The following is an 11,634-nucleotide window of genomic DNA, read 5'->3' on the forward strand; positions in this document are numbered from 1 at the left end:
AAGAATATTAAAAGTACTGTGGACTTCCAAAAGAACAAACAAATCTGTTTTGGAAGAAGTACAGCCAGAATGCTCCCAGGAAGCCAGGATGGCCAGTCTTCTCTCATACTTTGGACTTACTATTAGGAGAAACCAATCCCTGGAGGATTATGTAATGTTTGGTAAATTAGAGGGTTGGAGAAAAAGAGGAAGACCCCTACAAAATGGACTGGAACAGTGAAATTAGCAATGGGCTCAAACATAGCAACAATTGTGAAGTTGATGCAGGACAAGGCAATGTTTTGTTCTGTTGTGCATAAGGTTGCTGTGAATTGGTTCCAACTTGACGGCACCTAATAACGGCAACATCTTCTTTTCTGTGAACTCCTTCATCCATGAACAATTTTATAGTTGTTGAGGGCTATCCTTTCTATACAAATAGACTTTATAGGGTAGTCCTAGCCCTGCCTTGGACCTTAATTCCAAGTTCCTTCCCAAGAAAAAGGTGAATTTGCATTGCTAGCAACCATGAATACCATCACATGGCTTAGGAAATCTTATTTTTGTTGTTCATTAATTTGTTTTTAAGTCTACAGCCATTTAAGAATTGGAACATTTTGGCAAAATTTTAAGAAGTGTTTGTAAGGCAGATATATTTAAACTGACAAAAGGAAAATTATCAAAATTCAGTAGGACTTTGAATAAATGAGATTACTGATAAGAAAATAACCCACAAGGAAAATGACAAATGACTCTGTGATACTAGAAAAAGGAGCCTCTATAAACAATCCTTTAACGTTTCACTATTGCAAAGAATGTGATTTTTTTCTGGTGATCTTAGGCATTTCCAAGAAAGATGAAAATAAGGAATTTGTGATTTTTTTTTTGTGTGTGTGTCTTTCCTCAGATAAAACTTAAAGAGATATTTGAAACTCCTACAGAAATCAGTTTGGTCCTAGAACTTGTCACAGGAGGAGAACTTTTTGACAGGTGAGTTGGTGCTAGAAATCTAATCAAGAAAGATTTTAATTCCACTCTAGATTGGGGGTGGAGCAACTAAGGAATAGTTTTACTGAAATTTTTCACAAATGACAGAACATGCTGTCTGATAACTTTTACTAGAATAAATATTAAGGAGAGGGACAGGAAGGAGACCTGGTGTGGTGCTGTAGAATAAGCACTGGACTGTGAACTGAATGGTTGGTGGTTCAAACCCATCAGCCACTTCTTGGAAACTCTGTAGAGGGTCACTATGAGTTGGAGCTAATTCAACAACACTTAACGCCATCAGCAGAAGCCAGGAGGAGATAGTATTTGATAAGCTGTTGTTAGGTACCCTTGAGTCAGTTCTGTTCATAGTGACCTGTGCCATACCTATGATCCTTGCTAAATTTAAGCTCATTGTGGCAGCCATATCTCAATCCCTCTCACTGAGGGTCTCTCTGTTTTTCACTGACCCATCCCAAGCATGACGTACTTCTCCAGGAACTTATCCTTTCTGATAGCATGTTTAAAGTAAGCAAAACATTCTCCATCCTCATTTCTAAGAAGCATTCTGGCTGTACAGAATTATATGTACAATTATATCTGCAAGACAGATTTATATGTCAAATGTAGGTAGATGAAAATCTGTTATGCTTGGTTAGAAAAGAGAGAAACTTGGTAATATCTATTCATCTTTGCAAACATTTATCTCCAAATAAACAACAGAAGTTCTAAAATCACAATAATAAACATTTTTAAAGTCTATTTTCTCTGTTGTTGTTAAGTGCCGTTGAGTCAGTTCCAACCCATACCGGCCTTGTACTGAGTTTCTGAGGAGTGGCTGGTGAGCTTGAACAGCCAACCTTGCAGTTCAAAATCACTTAAGTGATTTTGCAGTCCAGTGCATTAACCCACAGCACAACTTGTGAAATGTTCCAAGTTGCAGAGCAATACATGTTCTAATATAGCCAATAACTCACAAGGAAAATGACAAATGGCTCTTTGATACAAGAACAAAGAGCCTCTATAAACAATTCTTCAATGTTTTACTATTGCAAAGAATGTGATTTTTCTGATAATCTCAGGAACCCTTTGCTGTGCTCATCAAGGTCATTAAAAATAGAACCAGAAGAAACCAAAGAAACTGGTTGTTGGTGGTTGTGTGTCGTGGACTCAGTTCTGACTCAGCGACCCCTGTATAGGGTTTCCGAGGCTGTAAATCTTTATCGGAGCCGAAAGCCTTATCTTTTCCCGAGAAGTTACTGGTAGATGTGAACTTCTGACCTTGCAGTTAGCAGCCAGTTCTTAATCCACTATGCTAATAGAGTTTACCATAGAAATAAGAAGGTATACGTTAGAAGTAGTAAGAAGCTGTACACTGATGTACAGATTTTATTAAAGAGTGGAGTACTAGAGAATTCGCCTGCAATTAGGGTAAGACAGAAGAGAAATTGAGGGGAATATGGATAATAGCCAGAGTACTGAATCACAGTAAACGCTCAATAAATATTTGCCAAATGAATAAATGAATGAGCAACTGTTACATCTATGGACTCTGCGGAGAATGTCAAAGGGAATCAGTTTTGACTGTGTTGGGGGAGAAACACTGCTCCTCTTCCTGCCTACCTCACTCCATCCAGTGGAATTTTCTATTTTTTCAAGGGCTCCCAAAAGTATTTATATTGTTCTTCAAAGTTTCTATCTCTTTCTAATGTTACCTGATAGAACTATTCCACAGGATTTCCTAAACTGTCATCTTTATGGGAGCAGATCACAAGGTCTTATTTTCCTGGAGCCATTGAATGAGTTCAAACCTCTGACCTTCTGGTTAATTGCCGAGTTCTTAACCATTATTCCACCAGGACTCCTTAGATCCACTTTTTGTTTTTGTTGTTAAGTGCCATCAAGTGAGTTCTGACTTAGAGCAACCCTGTATAGGGTTTCTGAGGAGCAGCTGGTGGGTTTGAACCGCCAACCTTGTGTTTCAAAGTGTTGTGCTTATCCTATAGATGTGGAAACAGAATTAGTAAAAGTAAGTGTTCTTCTCAAAATATGACCAATGGTACTAGACACAGGGTCCTCTGTCCCTGCTCCAACTTTTTCCTATTTGTATGGCCACATGGTCTTTATTATTAAATACAGGGAGTCTATCTTACATCATTTCCAAGACTATTAACCATTGTTTATTTTCTTTATTGAGAATTCATGATATAATGGTTGGCTTTATGCACAGCTGTATATATTATCACCAGACCAATGTCTTTCTCATATAAGCCTACTGTCATCTAATAGCATCTTCATTTGAGAAAAACCTGCCATTGGTGGAGAAAGCATCAGGGCTCTAATCTATATAACAAGAGGGCCTCAGGATATGATTGAATTAGAACTCTCCAGCTTTCAGCTGCACATCTGTACTAACTACCGGCTGGAGATGCACTCAATTCAATTTTCAACAATTAGCGTGATAAAAGCGAGTGCACAAGAGTCATATTTTAAAGCAGATTCATGGAGAGAAATAAGCACTGATCATATTTTCTCATCCCCCAGTTTTAATATGATGAGAAGGAAAACAGATCCAGTTGGGGAGAAAAGGTGTGCCTACACCAAAACAGCAAGCAAGGGAAGTAAAAGGAACAGTCTTAGAATAAGAAAGTCCATTGAGGCCAGAAAATAGCACCAGAGTCTGTGAAACTATCATGTTGTCACTGTGCTTCAGATGTCTGCTAGCCCGATTAGCTGCTGAAGAACCTGTATGATCTGAGAGCCCAGGGCAGCATTTGGGGTCAGAGTTATGATTAAAATCTTAGGAGTCATTTTGTTCTTAACACTGAGCCTGCAAACCCAGCCCACAATAGCACTATGAGAAATTGTGTGGCCTACTGTTTAAACCATGTGGGAGCCATGGCTGACTTCCCCTGGCTTCACAAGGGGGAGAGAGACTCAATCTCAAAATATGCCCAAGACCGATTTCTGTGAAGTGGAGGTCAGACATGCTTCCAACCTACAACTTTTTTGGCCCTATTCTGACACCATCCATCCATCCCACAGCACTCTGCTTCACCTCTGGGCTCTATAATCTCCTGCAGTGCCCACACAGAATTTATACCAATGCTCACAATTATGGGGCTTATTAAAGAAGTGAACATGGTACAATTCAGGATCAAAACCAATTCAGGATGCAGCAGTTCTCTAGTCAGGAATGCCTCTTGTCTCCCAGACTGCAGGCACACCTCACTTTCGTTTCAGCCTCTGAGCCATATGATTCCTTGGCCTCTGCCCTAATCCAGTAACTGTTATAAAGCTCTTTTAGCCAATCTGTGAATGTCCAAAGGATTTATTCTAAAGCACCACACCAGGTCCCCTTCAAGTCAGTGGACAACAGAATGAAACTGCCCAGTCCTGTACCACCATCACAATTGTTGTATTTGAGCCCATTGTTGCTTCTTTTGTGTCATACCATCTTTTGGGGAGTCTTCCTCTTTTTTGCTAACATTCCACTCTGTCAAGTATAATGTCCTTCTTTAGGGACAATTTTCTTCTGACCACATGTCCTTGCTTCTAAAGAGCATTCCGGCAGCACTTCTTCCAAAACAGATTTGTTTGTTCTTCTGGAAACCCAAGGTACTTCCAATATTTTCCTCCAATTCAAATGCATCAATCCTTATTTGGTCCTTGTTATTATTCACTGTCCAACTTTCACAAACATTTGGGGCAATTGAAGGTGCTTGGATCAGATGCACTTAGTTTGAAAGTGACCTGTTTGTTCTTCAACACTTTAAAGAGGTCTTTTGCAGCAGATTTCCCATATGCAATATGCCTTTTGATTTCTTAACTGCTGTTTCCATAAGTGTTGACTATAGATCCAAGGAAAACGAAGTCTTTGAAAGCCCCATTTTTCCTGATGTTATTTATTGGTTCAGTTGTGAGGATTTTCATTTTCTTTACTTGAGGGTGCAATCTATATTGAAGGTTTTACTCTTTCATCTCTATCAGTAAGTATTTTAAGTCCTCTTCATGTCCAGCTGGCAAGGATGTGTCATCTGCTATCGCAGGTTGTTTTTTTTTTGTTTTTTTTTTCTTTCTGTCACAGGTTTTTAATGAGTCTTCCTCCAAAACTGAGGCTGTGTCATCTTCATACAATCCAGTTTCTCAGATTATTTGCTCAGCATATAGATTGAGTAAATATGGCTATAGTATACGCCCCTGGTGCCCACTTTTCTTGAATTTAAATCATTCAGTGTCCTCTGGTTCTGTTCTAATAAGTACCTCTTGGTCTATTAGTTTCTTCAAGAGCACAATTCAGTGTTCTAGGATACTCATTCTTCGCAATGCTATCCATAGTTTGTTATGATCCACACTGTAGTTAACAAAGCACAAGAAAACATCTTTCTAGTATTTTCTGTTTTCAGTTTAAGTCTACCTGTTGTCTTTAGTGTTTAATGTATGAAATCTGTTCTTCTTATGATCTGTAAATTCAGGTGGGATATATTCAAGGTCATCTTTTGACTCTCGTGGACTTGTTTTCATTTTCTTCAGTTTCAGTTTGAATTTGCATGTGAGTATTGATGGTCTGTTCCACAGTCTGCCCCTGGCCTTGTTTTCACTGATGATATGAAGCTTTTCCATCTTCTCTTTCCTCATTTGTAGTCAATTTGATTTCTATGTATCCTATCTGGTGAGGTCACTGTGGTTACCCATGTTCAAATATCCTCTTAAAACTCTTATATATTAAGGGCTGTTTGGTCCTAAGTGTGGTGAGACCTAAGCCTATGGACAATGACGTGGCCTTGAAGGGCTAGAGCTGAGAGTGAAGCATCCAGATGTTATGAAGTGAGGGGAGATGCACAAAACACCAAAACTTGTAGATAGTACCCATTCATTGTAACCTTGATGGCTTGATGATCAGAACTTGACTAGAAGAAGATAAAAAAAAAATTTTTTTTGTAAAGGAAACAAGTGTAAATTGCTACAATGTGATGAACTTGATGTATACTTACAGATGTATAAACTGAGAGAGAAGGAGTCTTCACATCAAGTATCAAACCTATCCTCTCTGTATACAAGGTTGATAGGGACGGGCAACTTAGACATTGGATATCTTAAATAGGGGGCTATAAAGGTACAAATTGACTGGCTTACAAGTTCTCAAGAGGGAGTTTAGTTTCAGAATGTGCAGAGAAGGTAGAATCCCCACTGAATTCTTTCAATCTTATATAGACAGGTCTGGTGAAAGAAGATGGGGATAAAATTCTTATGATTCAGTAGTAATTGTTATCATGACTAATTGCTACTGTCACAATTGTAAAGTAGAAATTTTGTAACAAAAAGTGGGGTAGAGTTAATCTTACAGTCCAGGAGCAGAGGACCCTAAGACCATCAAAGAGAAGAGCATAGGTGTAATGTGGGACCCTGTCCATAGTAGCAGCAACACCAGAGATAGAGGCATAGATGAGGACATGGAGAGATAGAGCAGCTGAGGACTCTAGACTCATGGAAAGAGAATGACTGCATGCTGGCGGCCAGAAGGCAAGCTTGCAGAACGTGCCCTTTGGTTTCTTAAATGATAATATATTCATGAGTGTTTTTGAGTACATCCTCAAAACAAACAAACAAGCAAGCAAAAATCGGAGGGAATAGGAGCAAATTCTGTTAAATGATGCTGCACGGAGGAGATTGTAATTATTGCAATGAAATGATGAGTGTAAAACCAATGTTCTCCCATGTAAACTGTCACTCAATTCACAATAAAAATGTTTTTAAAAACCACATATATTTGATAGATATATATATCCTATTCTTCCTCCCATGCCCATTCAGCCTGTATCTCTGTCCATGTGTTTACACCCAGAACATTATGGTTCTAAGGTTATGCCAACCAAATTTTATGAAGGAATTTTTTAGGCATTATACCATAAATCATTTTATTATATTACTGAATTGCTTTGATTTTGTTTAAAATAGGTTTCTAAAATATTTCATGTATCTAAACCTATGTATCTCTAATTCAAAGAACAATCTTATCACTCACTGCATGTTTGGGGTTGAGAGATGGAGATTTGATATGGCTATTCTTCCATTGATATGACCATCTAAAGCCATGGTCAATGTCCTTGTGGTGAGCATCACTTCTGAGTCCAATATCAGTTTTTTCCCATAATAGGAAATGTTGTCATAGAGATTGATCAAATTACCATGGCCTGAAATATTCTAGTGTGTGTTTATTTGGTGATTAATATCAATTCTATAAACATTTATTGAGCACCTACTATGAGCATAATTTGGTGCTAGGTTTCATAGGTGACTCAAGCAACTATCTAATCAGGTAGTGAAGAATTTCCCCCTGATGCCTGCCAAACACAGCTATTTAGACATGCGCTCTAAATGGACAGAAACAGCAAGACCTAATTTTTTTATTAATTTGTTCATTAATATCTTCATTTACAGTTATAGGTCTACAGTTTAAGCCAGCTTTTGTGACATGGAATGTTTGCTACTATTGATATTTCTAATCAGTCATAGAAGTTCCAGGTAGTGAGTCAATTTATAAAATATTAAAAGTTCCATGTGTGACCTCCAGAAACCTAACTTTCTGACACTGATTAGCGCATAATCTTGGAACAAAGCTCCTTTATCAGAAGCAGGCTGAGGGAGAAGTGAATGATGCATATAATATCCAGCTAAGTCAAGATATGCAGAATTCACCACTGAGAGGAGATGGGGAAGGAGTGGGCATTTTGAGCTCATGTTCCACATGTCTGTTCTAGAGAGGTTGTTTCTGAGTACAGAATTAATAAATCCCTCAGCTGTACAAGCTTCCAGTACTATATATATTACATCTTTGATGATGTTATTTATTTATAATGTCTGATTCCTACTATCTATGATTACATCTAGGGCAGGGGCCATTGTTATTCTTTATATATCCAGTGAAAAAATGTTATAGAGTCTGACTTCCTCTAGATTCACAAATAGGAAAAAAAAAAAAAAAAAAAAAGCATAATCAGTCTAAGGCCAATACCTATGTAGTGGAGCTCAGAAACCCTTCAACTTACTGTATCCTGTTCTGACACCAACTGTCAATCTCACGGCACTGATGGCTTCACATCTGGGTTCAATGATTCATTACAGTGACCACATACAACTCAGACAATGCTCACTCAGGATTGGAACTAATTTAGGATGTAGCATTTCTTTCATCAGGAAAACCTCTTCAGTGCCATACTGCAGACATGCCTCACTCTTGTCTTGTGGACCTTGACCTCTGTCCTGCTCAGACAAGTGTTTGAAAGCTCCTATGCTGTTGTTTTTAGGTGCCATTGAGTCAGTTCCAACTCACAGCAACCCTATAAGTAACATAACGAAACACTGCTTGGTCCAATACCATCCTCACAATTGTTGCTAACCTTGAACCCATTGCTGCTGCCACTGTGCCAATCCATCTTGTTAGGACTTTTCCTCTTCACTGATTCCTTGACTTTACCAAGCATGATGTCCTTCTCTAGGGACTAGTACCTCCTGATAATATATGCAAAATACTAGAAACAATGTCTAACTATCTTGGCTTCTAACGAGCATATTAAATGTACTTCTTCCAACACAGATTTGTTAGTTCTTCTGGCAGTCCATGGTACCTTTAATATTCTTCTCCAACACCATAACGCAAATGCATCAATTCTTCTATGGTCTTCATTACTCATTATTCAACTTTTTCATGCATAAAAGGGTACTGAAAATACTATGGTTTGGGCCAGGCACACCTTAGTCCTCCAATGACAACTTTATTCTTGAGCACTATGAAGAGGTCTTGTGTACCAGCTTTGCCTAATGCAAGATGTTTCATTTCTTGACTGATGCTTATATGAGTGTTTATAGTGGATCCAAGCAAAAAGATCTCTTTGACAAATTCAACCTTTTCTCCATTTATCATGCTGTTATTTAGTTTTCCAATTGTCAGGATTTGTGTTTTCTTATGAGGTGCAACTCATAGAGACAGCTGTGGTCTTTGATCTTCATCAGCCAGTATTCTAAGTCCTCTTCACTTTCAGAAAGCAAGTTTCATCACCTGTATATCTCATGCTGCTTAATGAGTTTCCCTCCAATCATGATGCTACAATCCAGCTTGGTATAATCCAGCTTCTAGGAGCATTTGATCAGCATACAGATTGAATAAATATGTTGAAAGAATACAACCCTGCTGCACAACTTTCCTGATTTTAAACCACTCAGTGACTTCTTGTTCTGTTAAAGCAAATGCCTTTTGGTCTGTATAAACATTCCTTCTGAGCACGGTTAAATATTCCAAAATACTCGTTCTCTGCAGTGTTGTCCATGTTGTTTTTGTTGTTGTTAGGTGCCATCGAGTTGGTACCAACCCATAGCGACCTTATGCACAGCAGAATGAAACACTGCCCGATCCTGGGCCAACCTCACTACTGTTGCCACGCTTGAGTCCACCGATGCTGCCATTTGGCCAATCCATCTAATTGGGGGTCTTCCTCTTTTTATCTGACCCTCCACCTTACCAAACATGATATCCTTCTCCAGCGATAGGTCCCTCCTAACAATATGTCCGAATTATGAGGGATGAAGTTTGGCCATCTTGGCCTCCAAGGAGCACTCTGGCTGCACTTCTTCCAAAATGGATCTATTGGTTCTTTTGGCAGCCCATGGCGCTTTCAATATTCTCCTCCAAAACCATAACTCAAAAGTATGAATTCTTCTGCGGGCTTCCACATTCACTGTCCAGCTTTCGCGTGCATGAGGTTATTGAAAATACCATGGCTTGGGTCAGGTGCACCTTAGTCCTCAAGCTGACATATTTGCTTTTCAACACTTTAAAAAGGTCTTGTGCAGCAAATTTGCCTAATACGATATGTCGTTTGATCTTCTTACTGCTGCTTCCGTGAGTGCTGATAGTTGATCCAAGAAGAATGAAGTCCTTGACAACTTCAATCATTTCTCCATTGATAAAAATGTTGTTTATTGATCCACTGGTGAGGATTTTTGTTTTCTTTACATTGAGATGTAATCAGTAGTAAAGGCTGTGCTCTTTGACCCTCATCAGTAAATGTTTTAAGTCCTCTTCACTTTCAGCAAGCAAGGTTGTATCATCTGCATATCGCAGGTTGTTAATGAGTCTTCCTCCAATCCTGATGCCACGTTTTTCTTCATATAACACAGCTTCTCGTATTATTTGCTCAGCATACAGGTTGAATAAGTATGGTGAAAGAATACAACCTTGTCACAAACCTTTTTTTAATTTTAGACCATTTAGTGTTCCCATGTTCTGTTCAAACAACTGCTTCTTGGTCCATATGCAGATTCCTCATAAGCACAATTAAGTGTTCCAGAATACTCAAACTTCGCAATGCTGCCCATAGCTTGTCATAATCCACACAATTAAAAACGTTTGCGTAGTCAATAAAGCACAGGTAAATGTCTTTCTAATATTTTCTGCTTTCAGCCAAGATCCGTCAGACATCAGCAATGATATCCCTTGTTCCATGGCCTCTTCTGAATCCAGCTTGAACCTCTACAAGTTCTCTGTCAATGTATGATTGTAGCCGTTTCTGTATTACCTTTAGCAAAACTTTACTCGCATGGGATATCAAAGAGATCGTCCGATGATTTCCGAATTTCCATTGAGTCACCTCTCTTTGGAGTGGGCACAAATATGGATCTCTTCCAATCAGTCTGCTAGATAGTTGTCTTCCAAATTTCTTGGCAGAGATGAGTGAGTGCCTCCTGTGCTGCTTCACTTTCTTGAAAGATTTCAGTTTTTATTCCATCGATTCCTGGTGCCTTGTTCTTTGCAAATTCCTTCATTGCACTTTGGACTTCCTCCTTCAGTATCATTGGCTCTTAATCATATACTACCTCTTGAAAAGGTAGAACATTAACCATTTCCTTTTGGTAAAGTGACTCTGTGTATTCCTTCCATCTTCTCTTGATGCTTTCTGCATCATTTAATAATTTGCCCAGAGAATCTTTCAATAACAAAAGTTAAGGCTTGAATTTTATTTTCAGTTCTCCAGCTTGAGAAATGCTGAGTGTGTTCTTCCTATTTGGTTTTCTGATTGCAGATCTTTGCACATTTTATTGTAATAGTTAGCTCTATTTTCTCAAGCTGATCTTTGAAATTTTCTGTTCAGGCTTTGGACTTCCTAATTTCTTCCATTTGCTTTAGCATCTCTACACTGAAAAGCAAGTTTCAGTGTCTCTTCTGACATCCCATTTGACTTTTTTGTACTTTCTTGTCTTCTCAATGACTTTTTGCTTTCTTCATGTATGATACTCTTGATGTCATCCCACAACTCTTTTGGTCTTCGGTCTTTAGTGTTTAATATATGAAATCCATTCTTCAGATGATCTCTAAATTCAGGTGGGATATATTCAAGGTCATATTTTGGCTCTCTTGGACTTGTTTTCATTTTCTTCAGCTTCAGTTTGAATTTGCATATGAGTAATTGATGGTCTGCTCCACAGTCTGCCCCTGCCTTGTTTTCACCAATGATATGGAGCTTTTCCAGTGTTTCTTTCCGCAGATGTAGTCCATTTGATTTCTATGTATTCCATCTGGTGAGGTCCATGTGTATAGTCATCTCTGATGCTGTCTAAAGAAGGTATTTGAAATGAACAAATCATTGGTTTTGCAGAATTATATCATGCGTT

General features: G+C 38.6%; 1 protein-coding gene across 1 annotated transcript in view; it reads left to right on the plus strand.

The window, feature by feature from the left end:
• CAMK4 (calcium/calmodulin-dependent protein kinase IV) overlaps positions 1–11,634 on the plus strand; it is a 410,640-nt gene that overhangs the window by 233,895 nt on the left and 165,111 nt on the right. The window contains exon 4 of the mRNA XM_006876760.1: positions 887–969. Coding sequence (XP_006876822.1) covers positions 887–969 — 83 coding nt within the window. The remainder of the gene's footprint in view (positions 1–886; positions 970–11,634) is intronic.

The sequence above is a fragment of the Chrysochloris asiatica genome, unplaced genomic scaffold (genome assembly GCF_000296735.1).
Source record: "Chrysochloris asiatica unplaced genomic scaffold, ChrAsi1.0 scaffold00411, whole genome shotgun sequence".
In the NCBI taxonomy this organism is placed as follows: domain Eukaryota; kingdom Metazoa; phylum Chordata; class Mammalia; order Afrosoricida; family Chrysochloridae; genus Chrysochloris; species Chrysochloris asiatica.